Below are 21,517 nucleotides of genomic sequence, written 5' to 3' on the forward strand. Positions count from 1 at the left end.
GAATGATGAACTGAACTAGAGGTTTAATATTTGTGAGCTCACTTCATCACATCACATATAAAACATTTGAACTATTGGGTCAGCAGTGACTGCAGCTTCATCTGTTTAACTTTGTACTTTGTAGACATTGTGATGGAAGCTGGATGAACTCACCATGCTGCAATAAAAAGATAATTACTTTGCTCTTAGAGGAAAAACTACTTTTCTTTTCTAGCATCATTTCTATCTCAGCAATAAACCATCTCACTAAGACAGCTGATCATTTTTATATGTTTTGATCTGACAGTGCAGTTTGTAGTTACTGTATGCGTAGCATCTTTCTATCTAAGTAACTCATATACTTATAAACACACCACACATTCTACTTCCTCTTTCTCACTAACACACAAATATGAAAAACTGTCCAAACACACTCAGGAAATAGAAACATTGAACAACATCTGTATTGTTGGTGTCTCAGTAAGTTTTCAGTCCAGCATTGTTCTTCTCCTGATTGAACTTTAGACTTTATGACTCTAACCTTTTAACAATGTGTCTCCAAAACCTCAGGCTGGTAAAAATGCAAATTCAGACACTGTTATACAATCTCCACCCATTCTGTCTACACAATATATATCCTTCATATTAGACTTAGCTGTTGCAGACTCAGCTAAGTTCCCATCATGACAGTTTTTCAAAGCGTCTTCCTGTTGGCTCTCATTTCAGGTGAGTGAAGTCAGTATCCAGCAGAAGTCTGGATGTCTGTTGACTTGCTGTCATCTAAACTGTGTGCCTGTTTCAGCTACTCAGGGCCAGTCCCTCACCTCCTCAGAGCCAGTGGTCAACAGAGCTGGACAATCAGTCACTCTGTCCTGTAAAGTTGAAGGACTTTCTCTTGCTTGGCTGCACTGGATTCGTCAGAAATCAGGGAAAGGACTGGAGTGGATTGGACGCATTGATAGTGGAACTGGCACAATATTTTCCCAAAGTCTTCAAGGCCAGTTTTCCATCACGAAAGACACTTCCCAAAATGTTGTGTACTTAGAGGTGAAGAGTCTGAAAGCAGAAGACTCTGCTGTTTATTACTGTGCACGAGAGCCACAGTGACACAGGAGACTGCAAAGCTGTACAAAAACTGATCTCTTAATAAAAAACATTGAAGCATGTAAGGACTTTGAAATAAATCTCCCACTGAATGATGACCAATAATAAAGAATAAAACACATTTCATCAATAAAACATAATGTGTAGCTGTGTTGGAGCACTTTATCCTCAAACATTTTAACATATTAAAATATATTAAAATAAAACTAATATTATTTTTTATTATTATTGGAGGCTGATCAACAACCGAGAAAAGTAAACACACACACACACACACACAGACCAGAACAAATATTTTATATTATTTTATTGATATAGCCAAACAACCTGACAAGTTATAACATTTACTTAAAGTTCTTTTCAGTGTGTACAGCATAAAACACTGTTCATCCATAAACCCCCCAAATTAGATAAGATAAGAAATTTCCTCTTTTCAAATTTTTTACAAAAACAATGTTGCATGAAGTAGTGTGACAACAGTAACATATAACAAACAATAATAAACAGATTGTTTCATTATTGCCAGGATCACAGTGACTGCAGTGCTATCGGTTATTTGTTCCATTTTCATTCCTTCTATATCATTTGTATCACTTAATATTGCTTATTGAGACATTTACTCAGTCACAGCTGTGTTCACTGCACTTTGCCTTTCATATACTACATATGCTGAAATGTTCCTGTATACAATCACATTTTATTATGTTCTCTGAATTTTCTGCTACTGTCAGTAATTATAGAACGATGTTACTAAATATTCATCTATTAACATTTTCTTTTCTGTTTATATAGAATACAATAAACGTGAATTGGAGGAAGTTTGCTTGTAGTTCAATAGGGCGTGAATGGTCTGTGAATGCACTGATGAGCTTGAAATAGTGTATGTGTTGAATTGGTTATAATGTGCTTTACTAAGGGAAGCATTGATGTTACATGAAGGAGATCAATAATTCCCCACTTTCAGTAAATTAGAGTAAAGTGAAATCCAGTTCTGTCTCTCTTATGAGGAGGAGTCAATGCAAAACGTTGATGTCTTCCAGCTCTACTTATCTGACTGCAGAGAGGATGACACAGAACAGTGGACACACAGTTTAACATGATGGACTATAGGACAGGACTGCTGCTTCTAACTATCTGCTGGACAGGTGAAGATTTTCACTGATCACCTGACATTTTTACATTTGTATCACCAAGTTGATGCATGTTTGGTTCTTTTTTTGTCTTAACAGGTGTTGATGGTCAGACTCTGACAGAATCTGAACCAGCAGTTAAAAAGCCTGGAGAATCCCACAAACTGACCTGTACAACCTCTGGATTATCATTCAGCAGCTCCTGGATGCACTGGGTCAGACAGGCTCCTGGAAAAGGACTGGAGTGGATTGCATTTATCACTACTGACAGTAGCACCAAATCCTACTCTCAGTCAGTTCAAGGCCGGTTCACCATCTCCAGAGACAACAGCAGACAGCAGCTGTATCTGCAGATGAACAGCCTGAAGACTGAAGATTCTGCTGTTTATTATTGTGCTCGACACTCACAGTGACTGGAGTTGGTTGAGCAGCTGTACAAAATCCTACAGTACTCATCTTTACTGATCCTTGTACAAAATGTTTTTCTGTATTCACACCTTGATTAGATGCAGATTCTGTTCTCCAAGTGTCTGTGTACGTCTGTGGCTTCAAACATCTGCAACACTGAAATCAATAAATATTTAGGACAGCTTCAAACATTCACACAGCTGTAGAAAACTCAAACTGTTACATGATCTCTTTCTCATTTCACATTTTGTTGGAAAATGATTAATTTCAACAAGTAAATTATTATACAATATTTTTCTTTAAAGTGGACATCAAAAGTAGACAAATACTCTTTTCCCATTTCAGACTATTGCGAAATAAAATTGTAGATGATGTTTAGGTTATTATGCAACATTACACTACAAGTTTTATATATTAATACATGAATATATGGCAAAGTATTTCTAATGTCATTAAAAAAAATAAATTAAAAGTTCATTAAATTAACACTCATGCTAAAGTTAATATAGTCAGTCTGGAAAATTCAGAAGAAAGACTGAAAATTTCACCTGTAGGTTCAAAGTGATTGAAGTGATTGTTTATTCAACAATATGCAAATAAATGTGATTCATAAGGAAGTGAAGTGTGTGTGTCAGTGAGAGGACAGAAGAGCTCACATCAGTTCAGCTTCAACATCAACCATGTTCTCTGTAGCTCTGATGCTGCTGCTGGCAGCTGGATCCTGTGAGGAGCTTTCAGTGGATTCACACTAATAAACACATTAGAAACACTGAATATTCACATGAATGATGGAGATAATGTTGATTTGTGTTTCCACAGGTGTGTACAGTATTGATCTCATTCAGCCAGACTCAATGGTTGTGCAGCCTGGACAGTCTTTGACCATCACCTGTCAGGTCTCTGGTTATGCAACAGGTTTGATCAGACAGCGTGAAGGAAAACCAATGGACTGGATTTTTGAAATGTGGGGAGGAGGTGACTTTTACCAAAATGATGCACTGAAGAACAAGTTCAGCTACAGCAGAGACACTTCTGCTAGAACAGTGACTATTAAAGGACAGAATCTGCAGCCTCAGGACACAGCTGTGTATTACTGTGTCCGCTGTGTCCGATGTCTTCCAGCTCTACTTATCTGACTGCAGAGAGGATGACAGAGAACAGTGGACACACAGTTTAACATGATGGACTATAGGACAGGACTGCTGCTTCTAACTATCTGCTGGACAGGTGAAAATATTCATTGATCTTGATTTTAAGTCTTCTTCAAAAACGTGAAAAAACTTACGGCAACAGTATAACAGTTTTCTTTTTGTCTTAACAGGTGTTGATGGTCAGACTCTGACAGAATCTGAACCAGCAGTTAAAAAGCCTGGAGAATCCCACAAACTGACCTGTACAACCTCTGGATTATCATTCAGCAGCTATGGCATGGCCTGGATCAGACAGGCTCCTGGAAAAGGACTGGAGTGGATTGCTACTGTCTACAGTAGTGGTAGCAAATACTACTCTCAGTCAGTTCAAGGCCGGTTCACCATCTCCAGAGACGACAGCAGAGAGCAGCTGTATCTGCAGATGAACAGTCTGAAGACTGAAGATTCTGCTGTTTATTATTGTGCTCGACACTCACAGTGACTGGAGTTGGTTGAGCAGCTGTACAAAATCCTACAGTACTCATCAGACCCCCATTAACTTACATGTTTCACTAAAAAAAACAATAAAAATGATGTAATTCCTTCATGCCCAAACATGTTTTTATGAAATGCTATTTTCAACTTTGTTTTTAAAGTACATTTCCAGAGAGAGGATCATTTTAACAATAATCATCTATGATTGTAATTCTTATCTCACTTACAACAACTTTTTATTTTGTTATTTTTAATAATAATATAATAATAATTTTGTTTGGGGGGCGGCTTTGGCTCAGGAGGTAGAGCGGTCGTCCTTCAATTGGAAGATTGGTGGTTCGATTCCCGGCTCCTCCAGTCCACATGTCGATGTGTCCTTGGGCAAGACACTTAACCCCTAATTGCTCCCGTTGCTGTGCCAACGGTGTATGAATGTGTATGAATGATTAGATTCCCTCTGATGAGCAGGTTGGCACCCTGCGTGGTAGCCCCTGCCATCAGTGTATGAATGTGTGTGAAAGGGTGAATGACTTGTCATGTAAAGCGCTTTCACACAGACTAGAAAGGCGCTATATAAGTACAGTCCATTTTATATGTATTCACTATGTGAGCAGCTCTCTAGAGGTTTATCTTCATGTCTGTGGCTTCAAACATCAGTAACACTGAAACTATTCAAATGTTTTATGTAAAACTCCAAACCTTCACACAGTGAATAGATGATAAATTATTGAAAATATAATTTAAAGTAAAATCATAGCACCATTATAAGTTCACTAAATTAACCACATATTATACTCAAGTATGTCAATTAAGAGGAATGACTGAACTTGTCATCTCAAAGTGATAAACAGAAGTACTACAACATAGGTAATTGTTTATTCAACATCATGCGAATAAATGTGATTCATAAAGAAGTGAAGTGTGTGTGTCAGTGAGAGGACAGAAGAGCTCACATCAGTTCAGCTTCAACATCAACCATGTTCTCTGTAGCTCTGATGCTGCTGCTGGCAGCTGGATCCTGTGAGGAGCTTTCAGTGGATTCACACTAATAAACACATTAGAAACACTGAATATTCACATGAATGATGGAGATAATGTTGATTTGTGTTTCCACAGGTGTGTACAGTATTGATCTCATCCAGCCAGACTCAATGGTTGTGCAGCCTGGACAGTCTTTGACCATCACCACACACAGCTGTGTATTACTGTGTCCACTACCGCACAGTGATACAAACCACCAACAGACCTGCAAAAAATACCCAGCAACCAAAAAGACAGGCTGGTATACTGCTGAGGCTGTGCTAAAACTCATAATGTGCAATAAATAATGCAAATCAGAATATGAGGAATATAGGAAAATATAGTACATAAAAAATAACAACAATTAAAATATGTTAATGTACAGAGAGGTCCAAAGGATTAACAGAAGACATTTTTTTGAGATGATGTCAATACAGCAGCTTTTCTGCTAGTATAGTGTGTTCAACCTTTTCTTTTTCTTTTTTTTTTACATTTCAATTGTTTCTATTTTTATACTGTGATGCTTAAGCATTTCCTTTTTAATCCTGTAGAGGGAGGTCTATGCAAACTTTTCATCCCTTATAAACTCTCCACCAGTAATTCTCAAGTCATTTGTTACAGAACAACTGGGACAGATTGTAAACCTTGCAAACTCTCTGATAAAAAAGCACTGAATCATATTTTTTTACAGAATGGAAAATATGATTTTCTGGAGTTTATTCTCAATGCTTTGTATTCAAGGTTAGATCATTTTATACTTTTACACATAGAAAACAGTTTTTCTAAAAGAAAAAAAAGGAAAAACAAGACCTGTGATTGTGAAGTTTGATGGATGATAATCTTAATTTCTTTGCTTACAGGAGTTTGGAGTGAGATCAAACTGGAGCAGTCTCCCTCTGAGGTGAAAAGACCTGGAGAGACAGTGAAGATGTCATGTATCATATCTGGTTTTACCCTGACAGACTACTATATTCACTGGATAAGACAGAGGCCAGGGAAAGCTCTGGAGTGGATTGGGAGGATGAGCACAGGTTCAAACTCTGCTATCTACGGCAGCTCCTTTCAAAGTCGATTCATCATAACTGAAACTGCGTCCAGCAGCAATCAGTACCTCGAGATCAAGAGTCTGACAGAAGAAGATTCTGCTGTTTACTTCTGTGCTCGTGAAAGCACAGTGACTGAAGATAGTGAAGAAGCTGCACAAAAACCTCCAAACAAGTAACAATGACATTTTGGTTTCTTATCAGCTGAATATTTACAAAAGCAAAACATCTTATTACTCACAGTGATAGAGTTACTAATGTCACATTCACAAGTAAAAAGTACACATTATATAAAATGACTTTAAAGGGGAAACAAGCTGAAAAACATTTGATCAGTGAGCTTCATGGATCAGACAGGTGAGATGTCCTCAGTCCAAAATATATTCAAATGTTGATCATGAATATTTTGATGTGATGGCAATGAAACAATTTCCAAGAAGTATGTTGGTGATTAGAATAAGAAAATATTTATTATGTTATTGTACACTCTCATCTGCTGCATATTATGCTCTCAGACAGTAATACTTTTTAATAATAAGTAATATTTTTTATTTACTAATTTGAATAAACCATTTGTGCTGAAGTGTCTGAACCAGTATCTGAAATAAAATGAACATTGTTACATTCATTAAAATAAGTGTGGTTGTGTTGTTAATACTGGTATGCATTTTACACATATTAAACTAAAACAACGACTGAATTTCAGGATTGAAGCCTGAACATTAATTTCCCAGTCTCATTAAATTACTGAGATCCAAATCCAGTCCAGTAGTTTCCTCCCTGTGAGGAGGAGTCAATGCAAAACTTTGATGTCTTCCAGCTCTACTTATCTGACTGCAGAGAGGATGACACAGAACAGTGGACACACAGTTTAACATGATGGACTATAGGACAGGACTGCTGCTTCTAACTATCTGCTGGACAGGTGAAGATTTTCACTGATCTTGAGTTGAAGCTGCTTTTTAAAAGTCACAAGCTTAAAGTAACTAATTATTTTGTTGTTTGTCTTAACAGGTGTTGATGGTCAGACTCTGACAGAATCTGAACCAGCAGTTAAAAAGCCTGGAGAATCCCACAAACTGACCTGTACAGCCTCTGGATTATCATTCAGTAGCTCTGCTATGAACTGGGTCAGACAGGCTCCTGGAAAAGGACTGGAGTGGATTGCTTTAATCAACAGTGACAGTAGTGGCAAATACTACTCTCAGTCAGTTCAAGGCCGGTTCACCATCTCCAGAGACAACAGCAGAGAGCAGCTGTATCTGCAGATGAACAGTCTGAAGACTGAAGATTCTGCTGTTTATTATTGTGCTCGACACTCACAGTGACTGGAGTTGGTTGAGCAGCTGTACAAAATCCTACAATCATTACTGGGCTGATATCAGCTAACAACTATCTCATATGATTATTGTCCTCATTTCAAGTAGTTCAAAAATATGATTCTTTCAAACCCCCATTTCTTTTTCTTTTTTTTACAAGTAGTGATTTTTTTGTTTTGCTTTAAAAAAAATATTGTTCATTTTACTTACATAACGTTTCTCTCTCTTTCTTATCCTTACAATCCCTTCTAACAACAATTTACAAATATGAAATAAATCACAACAGAAATTTTAAACTTTGTTTTTAAAAACGAGATGAAAAAATTATTATATACATTTCCTGAAGTGTCTTCATAACCATTGGGTGAATTCTATTTATTACAGTTTTTTAAAATAAATTGTGAAATTTAAATTGAAGACCATATAAATGTTCTTTATTACAATGGGAATGTCAAATAAGCTTAATGTTGCTGTTCTAATTTTTTAAACAAAAGAAAAGTGTGTATTACTGTGTACGAACACACACAATGAGCAACAGTAGTGAGAGAGTCATACAAAAACTTCCTCTGTTTCCCACCAGGAAGAGCTTTTTATCAACATTCTTCTTCATCATTAGTGATTCAAATTTTAAGTAATGATTGGTTGAATATTTAATTTGCATTTCATCACCTTTGAAATTAAAATAGTGAAATTTATTTTATTCTGTGCAAAAACTTTACAAATACTGTATGTGTGTGAACTTTTCCTTGAATTAAATGTTCAGAGAAGAAGTAAAAATGCCATTTCCTTCTTACTTTGATGCTGATAATGAAATATTCTGTGTTAGTCTGGTGAAACTGGAACTGCATATCTTCATATAAAGATGAAGACCAGAAGTTATCAGTTTGGTAGTTTGTGCAGATCTCATGTGATTTGCATATTGAAACAAAAATAAAACACAATCCTGCAATCATGCAAACTCAGTGATCCTCCTTGTTTCTCAGCTATAAAGACTTCACATCAGACTGTCAGTGGAGATCACAGCACATCAGCTTCAACATCAACCATGTTCTCTGTAGCTCTGCTGTTGCTGTTGGCAGCTGGATCCTGTGAGTCTCTCTGGATTTGTCATAGTCAGCTATTCTTCTTTTAGTTTGATAATTTTTCACCAAACATTTTCTTCTTTTAACAGGTGTGAAGTGTGAACAGTTGACACAGTCAGCCTCAGTGACTGTGCAGCCAGGTCAACGTCTGACCATCACCTGTCAGGTCTCTTATTCTGTTAGCAGCTACGCTACAGCTTGGATCAGACAGCCTGCAGGGAAAGGACTGGAGTGGATTGGATATAAATCTACTGGAGGCTCTAACTACAAAGATTCACTAAAGAACAAGTTCAGTATTGACTTAGACTCTTCCAGTAAAACACTGACTCTAAATGGACAGAATATGCAGCCTGAAGACACTGCTGTGTATTACTGTGCCAGAGACCCACAATAACACAAACCATCAGCAGACCTGAACAAAAACCCCTCAGTGTCTGAACACTTGTAACATGAAACCACCAGAGGAGGGGCCCTCACACCACTAATCATTTCAACACCAGTTCACTGTTACTGTAAAGAGAGAAACAACAATCACAATAATATTAAATCATTCAGTGGAGACATTTACCAAAATGTTTTCTCTCTTTCTGACTCACAATATTAATATTTCATGTCCAGGTGAATAAATTGCAGCAAATTTTAGAAAGAAACAAACCGGTTACTGTAGTTTTCTTTGACTGTTCTTTTCAAAAGGTAGCACAGTTTATATTTCACATTGGACATTTTATTGTTATTGACTAAAGAACTTTGGTATTAATGATATCCATGTACTAAAGGGTTACACATTTTTCACACATTCTCATTAGTTTTCTTCATTTATATTCCTACTGACCGACATCCAGAATGTTATGAGCACTTTGTGAGAAAACCAAATTAAAGTTCAAGAGGTATTTTTTCCCCCAATACTAACTATATAAAACATATATTTAAAGTAGTATTGCAAATTTTCAAAAGTTTAATCCAGTAGTTCTCCTCCCTGTGAGGAGGAGTCAATGCAAAACTTTGATGTCTTCCAGCTCTACTTATCTGACTGCAGAGAGGATGACAGAGAACAGTGGACACACAGTTTAACATGATGGACTATAGGACAGGACTGCTGCTTCTAACTATCTGCTGGGCAGGTGAAGATTTTCACTGATCTTTTCTGACATATTTTAATTTGTGTTACCAACTTGATGCATGTTTGGCTCTTTTTTTGTCTTAACAGGTGTTGATGGTCAGACTCTGACAGAATCTGAACCAGCAGTTAAAAAGCCTGGAGAATCCCACAAACTGACCTGTACAGCCTCTGGATTGACAATAAGCGGCTACTACATGGCCTGGGTCAGACAGGCTCCTGGAAAAGGACTGGAGTGGATTGCTTCTATCTACAGTAGCAACATCTACTACTCTCAGTCAGTTCAAGGCCGGTTCACCATCTCCAGAGACGACAGCAGACAGCAGCTGTATCTGCAGATGAACAGTCTGAAGACTGAAGATTCTGCTGTTTATTATTGTGCTCGAGACTCACAGTGACTGGAGTTGGTTGAACAGCTGTACAAAATCCTACAGTAAACACCAGACCACAATTAATTCACATGATAAATGTTTAATTAATAATTTCAAGAAAATAATGTAATTCCTTCATGCCCGAAATTATTTTTATGAAACCAATAATATTTTAATTCTATTTTCAAATAGGATTTTCAACAATAACCCTTAATGGTTTTAATTCCTATCTCATCTTAAAATGAGCAGCTCTCTAGAGGCTTAAGTTCATTTTCATATCTGTGACTTCAAACATCTGTAACACCAAAACCATTCAAAAATGTTTATGTAACATAAAACTCAAACTGTTACATGATGTGTTGTCAAATGATGAATTTAACTCAACTACAGATACATTAAATAATATATTTAAAAAAAATTAAAAGTAGACATAAACATAATGTTCACCATGTCAGAGTACTTTAAACGTACATGGATTTATAGCAGAGTCACCAAAGACAAACAAGATTTTAAATGAAATTTTTAGTGTTACTGTGGATGATAAAGTGTTTTGTTTCTAAATTCTGTTCATCTACATTAATATAATTAATAACAGCAACATTATAAAAGCATTGAATTAACAAAATAGTATACTTAAACACATGTTCAGTGAGAGGACAGAAGAGCTCACATCAGTTCAGCTTCAACATCAACCATGTTCTCTGTAGCTCTGATGCTGCTGCTGGCAGCTGGATCCTGTGAGGAGCTTTCAGTGGATTCACACTAATAAACACATTAGAAACACTGAATATTCACATGAATGATGGAGATAATGTTGATTTGTGTTTCCACAGGTGTGTACAGTATTGATCTCATCCAGCCAGACTCAATGGTTGTGCAGCCTGGACAGTCTTTGACCATCACCTGTCAGGTCTCTGGTTATTCTCTGACTGATGACAGCTATGCAACAGGTTGGATCAGACAGCGTGAAGGAAAACCAATGGACTGGATTTTTCATCAGTGGGGTGGAGGTACTCTTCGTCAAAATGATGCTCTGAAGAACAAGTTCAGCTACAGCAGAGACACTTCTGCTAGAACAGTGACTATTAAAGGACAGAATCTGCAGCCTGAGGACACAGCTGTGTATTACTGTGTACGAACACACAATGAGCAACAGTAGTGAGAGAGTCATACAAAAACTTCCTCTGTTTCCCACCAGGAAGAGCTTTTTATCAATATTCTTCTTCATCATTAGTAATTCAAATTTTAAGTAATGATTGATTGAATATTTAATTTGCTTTTCCTTGAAAGAAATGTTTACTTTGATGCTGATAATGAAATATTATATGTTAGTCTGGTGAAACTGGAACTGCATATCTTCATATCAAGATGAAGACCAGAAGTTATCAGTTTGGTAGTTTGTGCAGCTCTCATGTGATTTGCATGTTGTGAAACAAAAATATGAGAAAAAACTAGTCAGTTACACACATCCACCAAATCCATACACAATCCTGAAATCATGCAAACTCAGTGATCCTCCTTGTTTCTCAGGCTCAGCTATAAAGACTTTGCATCAGACTGTCAGTGGAGATCACAGCACATCAGCTTCAACATCAACCATGTTCTCTGTAGCTCTGCTGTTGCTGTTGGCAGCTGGATCCTGTGATACTAGATTCACTAAAGAACAAGTTCAGTATTGACTTAGACTCTTCCACCAACCCAGTGACTCCAAATGGGCAGAATATGCACCCTCACACCACTAATCATTTCAACACCAGTTCACTGATACTGTAAAGGGAGAAACAACAATGATAATAATATTAAATTATTCAGTGGAGACATTTACCAAAATGTTTTCTCTCTTCCTGACTCACAATATTAATATTTCAAGTCCAGGTGAATAAATTGCAGCAAATTGCAGAGACATAATTCAACTGGCTAGTGTAGTTTTCACTGACGTTAATTTTAAACATGGTAAAATATTTTTATATTTCAAATTGAGACATTTTAATGTTATTGACTAAATAATATTAATTTTTTCATCAGTTTTCTTTACTTATATTTTTACTAGGGTTTTATTTCCTCTTTCACCTATGTCATGTGTACTTTATGAGAAAAATAAAACAAAGTAAGCTTTGTTCAAGAGGTAAATTTATATTAAAAAATCAATTATTACCAATTATGTAAACTGTAAAAGTAGTATTGCAAATGTACAAAAGTTTAATCCAGTAGTTTTCTCCCTGTGAGGAGGAGTCAATGCAAAACTTTGATGTCTTCCAGCTCTACTTATCTGACTGCAGAGAGGATGACAGAGAACAGTGGACACACAGTTTAACATGATGGACTATAGGACAGGACTGCTTCTTCTAACTATCTGCTGGACAGGTGATGATTTTCACTGATACTGAGTTGAAACTGTCTTTAAAAACTTTCCAGCTTTAAGTAACTGTTTTTTTTTCTCTTAACAGGTGTTGATGGTCAGACTCTGACAGAATCTGAACCAGCAGTTAAAAAGCCTGGAGAATCCCACAAACTGACCTGTACAACCTCTGGATTCACATTCAGCAGCTACCACATGGCCTGGATCAGACAGGCTCCTGGAAAAGGACTGGAGTGGATTGCTTTTATCTACACTGACAGTAGTGGCAAATTCTACTCTCAGTCAGTTCAAGGCCGGTTCACCATCTCCAGAGACAACAACAGAGAGCAGCTGTATCTGCAGATGAACAGTCTTAAGACTGAAGATTCTGCTGTTTATTATTGTGCTCGAAACTCACAGTGACTGGAGTTGGTTGAGCAGCTGTACAAAATCCCACAGTACTCATCAGACCCCCATTAACTCACATGATAAATGTTTCATTAAAAATGTCAAAAAAATGACGTAATTCCTTCATACCCAAATTTTTTTCAATGAAAAAGATAATATTTTAATTGTGTTTTAAAGTACTTTGCTGGACAGAGGATCATTTTCAACAAATACTCTTAATGTCTTTTATTCTCATCTCACCTAAAACAACATTTTCACATTTTTTTAAATTAAAAAACAAACAAACATATATATATATATATGGATTTCAGAATGTGGGAAGCTCGCCAGAGGCCATATTCATGTATGTGGCTTCAAACTTCAGCAACACATTGAAACTATTAAATATATTTTATGTAAAACTCGAAACCTTCACACAGCTGCAGAAAACTCAAACTGTCACATGATATTGTTGTCACTTCACTTTCTTTTGGCAAATGATGTATTTTACTTTACAGGTAAAGTAAATAAATACAATATTTCTATAATTAAAAGTAGACATTAACATAATTTTCACCTGACAGAGTATTTTAAACGTACATGGATATAAAGCACCATAGCACCTTCATAAAGCAGCTGTACAAAATCCTACATTAAGCATCATCACTAGGCTGACATATTTCTATTCATATCTTTTATTACATCTAAGTCATTGTTGTTTCTGTTTTTAATAAACTCACAACACAAAACATGAAATTACAGAACAATCATGTTGCTGATATCATTGTTCAGGTACAGGCATATTAATATAAATTATCTTATTTGAAATGTAATCCCACAATATAAGTCAAAATGAATGTTGCAGTTCTTTATAAAAACACTGGAGGGCAGTCACTATCAACTTTCTCTGTCAGTAAACTGAGACACTCAGGTTCACTTTTCTCACTGATCTGAACTGAATGATGAACTGAACTAGAGGTTTAATATTTGTGAGCTCACTTCAACACATCACAAATAAAACATTTGAACTATTGGGTCAGCAGTGACTGCAGCTTCATCTGTTTAACTTTGTACTTGAGAGACATTGTGATGGAAGCTGGATCAACTCACCATGCTGCGATAAAAAGATAATTACTTTGCTCTCAGAGGAAAAACTACTTTTCTTTTCTAGCATCATTTCTCTCTCAGCAATAAACCATCTCACTAAGACAGCTGATCATTTTTATATGTTTTGGTCTGACAGTGCAGTTTGTAGTTACTGTATGCGTAGCATCTTTATATCTAAGCAACTCATACACTTATAAACACACCACACACTCTACTTCCTCTTTCTCACTAACACAAATATGAAAAACTGTCCAAACACACTCAGAAAATAGAAACACAGAACAACATCTGTATTGTTGGTGTCTCAGTCAGTTTTCAGTCCAGCATTGTTCTTCTCCTGATTGAACTTTAGTCTTTATGGCTCTAACCTTTTAGCACTGTGTCTCCAAAACCTCAGGCTGGTAAAAATGCAAATTCAGACACTGTTGTACAATCTCCACCCATTCTGTCTACACAATATATATCCTTCATATTAGACTTAGCTGTTGCAGACTCAGCTAAGTTCCCATCATGACAGTTTTACAAAGCGTCTTCCTCTTGGCTCTCATTTCAGGTGAGTGAAGTCAGTATCCAGCAGAAGTCTGGATGTCTGTTGACTTGCTGTCATCTAAACTGTGCATCTGTTTCAGCTGCTCAGGGCCAGTCCCTCACCTCCTCAGAGCCAGTGGTCAACAGAGCTGGACAATCAGTCACTCTGTCCTGTAAAGTTGAAGGACTTTCTCTTGCTTGGCTGCACTGGATTCGTCAGAAATCAGGGAAAGGACTGGAGTGGATTGGACGCATTAATGATGGAACTGGTACAATATTTTCCCAAAGTCTTCAAGGCCAGTTTTCCATCACTAAAGACACTTCCCAAAATGTTGTGTACTTAGAGGTGAAGAGTCTGAAAGCAGAAGACTCTGCTGTTTATTACTGTGCACGAGAGCCACAGTGACACAGGAGACTGCAAAGCTGTACAAAAACTGATCTCTTAATAATAAACATCATGACTTTGAAATAAATCTCCCACTGAATGATGACCAATAATAAAGAATAAAACACATTTCATCAATAAAACATAATGTGTGGCTGTGTTGGAGCACTTTATCCTCAAACATTTTAACATATTAAAATATATTAAAATACAACTAATACTATTTGTTATTATTATTGGAAGCTGATCAACAACTGAGAAAATGAAACAAACACACACAGACCAGAACAAATATTTTATATTATTTTATTGATATAGCCAAACAACCTGACAAGTTATAGCATTTACTTAAAGTTCAGTGTGTACAGCATAAAACACTGTTCATCCATAAACCCCCCAATTTAGATAAGATAAGAAATTTCCTCTTTTCAATTTTTTTACAAAAACAATGTTGCATGAAGTAGTGTGACAACAGCAACATATAATAACAATAAACAACAGATAGTTTCATTATTGCTAGGATCACAGTGACTGCAGTGCTATCTGTTATTTGTTCCATTTTCATTCCTTCTATATCATTTGTATCACTTAATATTGCTTATTGACACCTTTGCTCAGTCACAGCTGTCTTCACTGCACTTTGCCTTTCATATACTGTACATATGCTGAAATGATCCTGTATACAATCACATTTTATTATGTCCTCTGAAGTTTCTGCTACTGTCAGTAATTATAGAACGATGTTACTAAATATTCATCTGTTAACATTTTCTTTTCTGTTTATATAGAATACAATAAACGTGAATTGGAGGAAGTTTGCTTGTATTTCAATAGGGCGTGAATGTTCTGTGAATGCTTGAAATAGTGTATGTGTTGAATTGATTATAATGTGCTTTACTAAGGGAAACATTGATGTTACATGAAGGAGATCAATAATTCCCCACTTTCAGTAAATTAGAGTAAAGTGAAATCCAGTTCTGTCTCTTATGAGGAGGAGTCAATGCAAAACTTTGATGTCTTCCAGCTCTACTTATCTGACTGCAGAGAGGATGACAGAGAACAGTGGACACACAGTTTAACATGATGGACTATAGGACAGGACTGCTGCTTCTAACTATCTGCTGGACAGGTGAAGATATTAACAGATCTTGATTAGAAGTCTTCTTCAAAAATGTTAAAAACTTATGGCGACAGTATAACTGTTTTCTTTTTGTCTTAACAGGTGTTGATGGTCAGACTCTGACAGAATCTGAACCAGCAGTTAAAAAGCCTGGAGAATCCCACAAACTGACCTGTACATCCTCTGGATTCACATTCAGCAGCTACTACATGGCCTGGATCAGACAGGCTCCTGGAAAAGGACTGGAGTGGGTTGCAGCTATCAGTAATGGTGGTGGTAGCTACAAATACTACTCTCAGTCAGTTCAAGGCCAGTTCACCATCTCCAGAGACGACAGCAGAGAGCAGCTGTATCTGCAGATGAACAGTCTGAAGACTGAAGATTCTGCTGTTTATTATTGTGCTCGAGACTCACAGTGACTGGAGTTGGTTGAGCAGCTGTACAAAATCCTACAGTAAACATCAGACCCCCATTAACTCCAATGATGAATGTTTCATTTAAATCTTCAATAAAATGTAATTACTTCATGCCCAAATGTGTTTTGACGAAGCCTTAAATTTGAAATGTGTTGTTAAAGTACATATCCAGAGAGAGGATCATTTTAACAATAATCATTCATGATTATAATTCTTATCTCACTTACAACAACTTTTGTTTTGTTTTCATTTTTTATATGTATTCAGGATGTGAGCAGCTCTCTGGTTTAACTTCTGGATCAAAGCCCAAAGTAACCAGAGCCGGGGACAATTATTTACATGCACAGCATTGAATTTGATTGAATTGTATGGCTACTGCAAACATTAGTAGTGATGCTAGTCATTTATTTGGTCCTCATCAACAATTTTCCAAAAATGCACATAGAAAAAAATATTATAAACAGCTGCACAAAATCCTACAGTACTCATCAGACCAACATTAATTGGCATGATAAATGTTTCAATGTCAATAAAATGATGTAATTCCTTCATGCCCAAACCTCTGTTTATGAAACCTGTTATGTTTGAATTGTGTTTTTAAAATACATTTCCAGAGAGAGGATACATTTAACAATAATCCTTAATGATTGTTATCCTCATCTCACCTAAAACAACTCTTTTACCATTTTTTAAATGTATTTCAGTATGTGAGCAGCTCTCTAGAGGTTTATCTTCATATCTGTGGCTTTAAACATCAGTAACACTGAAACCATTAAAAATATTTTATGTAAAACTACTTAAAAATACTTCACTTTTGATTGCAAAAGATGAATATAACTTTAGAGGAAAAGTAAATTAACATAACATTAAAAAAAGTCATTTTCATCATGTCAGAGTATTTTAAATTTACATGGATTCACCAAAAGACAGATTTTGAAAATAAACTTTCAGTGTTACTGTGGATGATAATGTGTTTTAATACATTATTACACAAATGTAACTAACTTAATAACATGCAGTATTTGACTAAATCTGTTAATCTATATTAATACATGAATAGATGATAAATTATTTTAAATGTAATTTTAAATAAAATCATAACATGATGATAAGTTCACTAAATGAACCATATATTATACTCAAGTATGTAAATTAAGAGGAAAGATTGAACTCTTCACCTCAAAGTGATAAACAGAAGTACTAAAAAATAGATAATTGTTTATTCAACAATATGCAAATAAATGATGAAAGATCCGGGGCTTAAGCCCCAAAAGCCCACCTCACCCGCACCACATATGCCGCTGATATTTTATTTTCACATATTATCACACTGTCCTTTTTATGTGATAATACTTTTGACAAATATAATTTATTACTCATGGTGAAAATTTCTCTAGCAACAATCCTCAGTGTTACTATTAATATTATTATGTGGTCACAACAATATATCTATAATAATTGCAGAGTTGCATTATTTTAAATACTTAACTGTTATTTTATTGCAGTCAGCACCATTTTCAAGGTGATACATGTAAGTTAGTAATTAAATAAAATATTGATTGTAAAGCAGAGGTGATTTCCATAATAAAAGTCATCAAACTATTCTATCAGTCTCCACTTAGACCAACACTAATGCTTCATGTGTTTGATTCTATGCAAACTCAGTGATCCTCCTTGTTTCTCAGCTATAAAGACTTCACATCAGACTGTCAGTGGAGATCACAGCACATCAGCTTCAACATCAACCATGTTCTCTGTAGCTCTGCTGCTGCTGTTGGCAGCTGGATCCTGTGAGTCTCTCTTTATTTGTCATAGTCAGCAATTCTTCTTTTAGTTTGATGATTTTTCACAAACATTTTCTTCTTTTAACAGGTGTGAAGTGTGAACAGTTGACACAGCCAGCCTCAGTGACTGTGCAGCCAGGTCAACGTCTGACCATCACCTGTCAGGTCTCTTATTCTGTTAGCACCGCTACAGCTTGGATCAGACAGCCTACAGGGAAAAGACTGGAGTGGATTGGATGGAAAAATACTGGAGGTTCATACTACAAAGATTCACTAAAGAACAAGTTCAGTATTGACTTAGACTCTTCCAACAACAGAGTGACTCTAAATGGACAGAATATGCAGCCTGAAGACACTGCTGTGTATTACTGTGCCAGAGACCCACAATAACACAAACCATCAGCAGACCTGAACAAAAACCCCTCAGTGTCTGAACACTTGTAACATGAAGCCACCAGAGGAGGAGCCCTCACACCACTAATCATTTCAACACCATTTCACTGTTACTGTAAAAAGGGAAAAACAATATTATAATAATATTATATGATACAGTATAAACATTTAGAAAACAGTTTTCTCTCTTTCTGACTCACAATATTTATATTGTATAGACATAAATAAACTGGTTAGTGTAGTTTTCACTGACTTTAATTTTACACACGGTAAAATATTTTATATTTCAAATTGAGACATTTTAATGTTATTGACTAAAGAATATTAATATTAATGATATCCATGTACTAAGAGGTTACATATTTTTCACATATTTTCATCAATTTTCTTCACTTATATTTCTACTGGGGTTTTATTTCCTCTTTCCCCTTTCATGAGCAACTTATGAAAAATATAAAACAAACTAACATTTGTTCAAGAGGTAAATTTATATCTAAAAAAATCAATTATTACCAATTATGTAAACTGTAAAAGTTTAATCCAGTAGTTTCCTCCCTGTGAGGAGGAGTCAATGCAAAACTTTGATGTCTTCCAGCTCTACTTATCTGACTGCAGAGAGGATGACAGAGAACAGTGGACACACAGTTTAACATGATGGATTATAGGACAGGACTGCTGCTTCTAACTATCTGCTGGACAGGTGAAGATTATCACTGATACTGAGTTGAAGCTGTCTTTAAAAACTTTCCAGCTTTAAGTAACTGTTTTTTTTCTTTTTGTCTTAACAGGTGTTGATGGTCAGACTCTGACAGAATCTGAACCAGCAGTTAAAAAGCCTGGAGAATCCCACAAACTGACCTGTACAACCTCTGGATTCACATTCAGTAGCTTCTACATGGCCTGGATCAGACAGGCTCCTGGAAAAGGACTGGAGTGGATCGCCTGGCATGATAATGGTGGCAGTACCACCAAATACTACTCTCAGTCAGTTCAAGGCCGGTTCACCATCTCCAGAGACAACAGCAGACAGCAGCTGTATCTGCAGATGAACAGTCTGAAGACTGAAGATTCTGCTGTTTATTATTGTGCTCGAGACTCACAGTGACTGGAGTTGGTTGAGCAGCTGTACAAAATCCTACAGTACTTTCTGGGCTGATATCAGCTATCAACTATCTCATGTGAATAATGTCCTTATTTCAAGTAGTTCAGAAATATGATTCTTTTAAATCCAACAATAAATCCAGTGATATTTTGTTGTGATTTAAAGAGAATATTGTTCATTTTATTTATTTATTTTTGTTTTTTAACATCTCTTTCTCTTTATATTTTTTTGGGGCTTTTTGCCTTTAATGTACAGGTAAGCGGAGAGAGACAGGAAAATGTAGGCAGAGAGGGGGGAATGACATGCAGGATAGGACTGCTTAGTGTGGGATTCAAACCGGGGTCGCCTGCAGCGAGGACTGTAACCTCAACGCATGGGGTGGGTGTTCTACCCACTGAGATATGCTCAACCCCATCTCTTTCTCTTTCTAATCATTACATTCCCTTTTGACACAAATTTACAAATAAGAAATAATTCACAACAGAAATTTAAAACTTTGTTTTCAAAAACAAGATGACATACATTTCCTGAAGTGTCTTCATAACCATTGGGTGATTTTAAATAATAATAATGATATATTGTTTTTATTACAGATGTTTTAATAAATTGTGAAATTGAAATTGAAGACCATATAAATGTTTTTTTTTATTATAATGTAAAATTTAAATATAAAGTATTTGATAATTTCTGTCTACTTCTGTCTGGATTTAAGAAGAAAAGCTGATCTTCTGTTCATCTTCTGTGGATCTTATTCAATGTATTAAATTTGATTTGTCATTGTATCTTCAGTTTACAGCTCATGAAAGAAAAGTCTAAAAATCACCTCATACATTTCAGTGTAATATTTATCAGAATGTCATGTAAGGTATTTTAATGTGTTATGGTAATACAGTTGTGAGTACAAACAACTTCTAGTTTAGATCCATCAGTTTAGAGTTACATAATGTCAAATAATATCAATGTTACTGTTCTAATTTTTCAAACCAAAGAAAAGACAAAATTCTGCAGAATATTGAACATCTGAAGAGAGAAGTCAGACTCAGAACAAAAATGTTACTAATATTGCATGAATCAATTATTTTGAGTACAATCACAAATTTCATATTATAAATCTACATTATTTAGTTTCAACACACAGTAGGCAGAAATGAGAGCATCATACAAGTTGCTTCCTCCCTGTGAGGAGGAGTCAATGCAAAACTTTGATGTCTTCCACCTCTACTTATCTGACTGCAGAGAGGAAAAGTAACAACAACGCCTCTAAACATGTACACGTCTTCATGGGTTAGATGTACCTTAGAAAAAATAAAAATAAATGGTTAATAATGTTACATGAATTATTTTGTACAGTAGGTGTGAAATGACAAACATGCTGTAATTTGATTGGTCTGTCCTTGATGCATGTGCTGTGCATGTATTGACAGTTAAACGCTTCACTCACATCAAGACTCTGGATACAGTTTACCAGGTTTACTGACAGAAGTAAAGGGTGAAACTAAAAAGGAAAACAGAGCAGTCAGTGAATTATCTGTCTGGGACTGATAAAGACACAACAGGGATAAAATCTCCTGGTTAAATGTTGAATAATATAGTGGTTATATTTTCATAGTACTATATAATATTTCTAGATTTGTGGACATGAATCAATAGATTAAAGTTGGTAGCTATTTTACAAACTGCCATGAGACTGGATTGCACAGGCACACTGATCCCTCGTGTTACTGCATGTACGTTTAAATTTGTATTATATCTTACGAAA

The 21,517-nt window shown here is 35.9% G+C and overlaps 14 gene segments (V, D, J or C); all 14 read left to right on the forward strand.

Annotated features, from left to right (window-relative positions):
* The first annotated feature begins 662 nt into the window (after positions 1 to 662).
* Positions 663 to 1,086, forward strand: LOC128379233 (immunoglobulin heavy variable 3-74-like). The segment is given in 2 exon segments: positions 663 to 705; positions 782 to 1,086. Coding segments are annotated over 2 exon segments (348 nt in total).
* Positions 1,087 to 2,179: 1,093 nt separating this feature from the next.
* LOC128378812 (immunoglobulin heavy variable 3-30-3-like) lies at positions 2,180 to 2,626 on the forward strand. The segment is given in 2 exon segments: positions 2,180 to 2,228; positions 2,313 to 2,626. Coding segments are annotated over 2 exon segments (363 nt in total).
* Positions 2,627 to 3,301: 675 nt separating this feature from the next.
* On the forward strand, positions 3,302 to 3,757 carry LOC128379234 (Ig heavy chain V region MC101-like). The segment is given in 2 exon segments: positions 3,302 to 3,344; positions 3,441 to 3,757. Coding segments are annotated over 2 exon segments (360 nt in total).
* Positions 3,758 to 3,799: 42 nt separating this feature from the next.
* On the forward strand, positions 3,800 to 4,253 carry LOC128378832 (Ig heavy chain V region 914-like). The segment is given in 2 exon segments: positions 3,800 to 3,848; positions 3,943 to 4,253. Coding segments are annotated over 2 exon segments (360 nt in total).
* Positions 4,254 to 5,967: 1,714 nt separating this feature from the next.
* LOC128379235 (immunoglobulin heavy variable 1-46-like) lies at positions 5,968 to 6,488 on the forward strand. The segment is given in 2 exon segments: positions 5,968 to 6,007; positions 6,127 to 6,488. Coding segments are annotated over 2 exon segments (402 nt in total).
* Positions 6,489 to 7,185: 697 nt separating this feature from the next.
* LOC128378828 (immunoglobulin heavy variable 3-30-3-like) lies at positions 7,186 to 7,637 on the forward strand. The segment is given in 2 exon segments: positions 7,186 to 7,234; positions 7,324 to 7,637. Coding segments are annotated over 2 exon segments (363 nt in total).
* Positions 7,638 to 8,673: 1,036 nt separating this feature from the next.
* LOC128378838 (Ig heavy chain V region XIG14-like) lies at positions 8,674 to 9,104 on the forward strand. The segment is given in 2 exon segments: positions 8,674 to 8,716; positions 8,800 to 9,104. Coding segments are annotated over 2 exon segments (348 nt in total).
* Positions 9,105 to 9,782: 678 nt separating this feature from the next.
* Positions 9,783 to 10,412, forward strand: LOC128379236 (Ig heavy chain V region 914-like). The segment is given in 3 exon segments: positions 9,783 to 9,831; positions 9,918 to 10,214; positions 10,342 to 10,412. Coding segments are annotated over 3 exon segments (417 nt in total).
* Positions 10,413 to 10,839: 427 nt separating this feature from the next.
* On the forward strand, positions 10,840 to 11,357 carry LOC128379237 (Ig heavy chain V region MC101-like). The segment is given in 3 exon segments: positions 10,840 to 10,846; positions 10,906 to 10,935; positions 11,032 to 11,357. Coding segments are annotated over 3 exon segments (363 nt in total).
* Positions 11,358 to 12,513: 1,156 nt separating this feature from the next.
* Positions 12,514 to 12,959, forward strand: LOC128378817 (Ig heavy chain V region 6.96-like). The segment is given in 2 exon segments: positions 12,514 to 12,562; positions 12,646 to 12,959. Coding segments are annotated over 2 exon segments (363 nt in total).
* A 1,581-nt stretch (positions 12,960 to 14,540) lies between these two features.
* On the forward strand, positions 14,541 to 14,964 carry LOC128379238 (immunoglobulin heavy variable 3-74-like). The segment is given in 2 exon segments: positions 14,541 to 14,583; positions 14,660 to 14,964. Coding segments are annotated over 2 exon segments (348 nt in total).
* Positions 14,965 to 16,023: 1,059 nt separating this feature from the next.
* LOC128378808 (Ig heavy chain V region 6.96-like) lies at positions 16,024 to 16,482 on the forward strand. The segment is given in 2 exon segments: positions 16,024 to 16,072; positions 16,166 to 16,482. Coding segments are annotated over 2 exon segments (366 nt in total).
* Positions 16,483 to 18,226: 1,744 nt separating this feature from the next.
* Positions 18,227 to 18,653, forward strand: LOC128378843 (Ig heavy chain V region 914-like). The segment is given in 2 exon segments: positions 18,227 to 18,269; positions 18,352 to 18,653. Coding segments are annotated over 2 exon segments (345 nt in total).
* Positions 18,654 to 19,307: 654 nt separating this feature from the next.
* Positions 19,308 to 19,761, forward strand: LOC128378807 (Ig heavy chain V region 914-like). The segment is given in 2 exon segments: positions 19,308 to 19,356; positions 19,445 to 19,761. Coding segments are annotated over 2 exon segments (366 nt in total).
* The last annotated feature ends 1,756 nt before the right edge of the window (positions 19,762 to 21,517 follow it).

The sequence above is a fragment of the Scomber japonicus genome, chromosome 18 (assembly GCF_027409825.1).
Source record: "Scomber japonicus isolate fScoJap1 chromosome 18, fScoJap1.pri, whole genome shotgun sequence".
In the NCBI taxonomy this organism is placed as follows: Eukaryota; Metazoa; Chordata; class Actinopteri; order Scombriformes; family Scombridae; genus Scomber; species Scomber japonicus.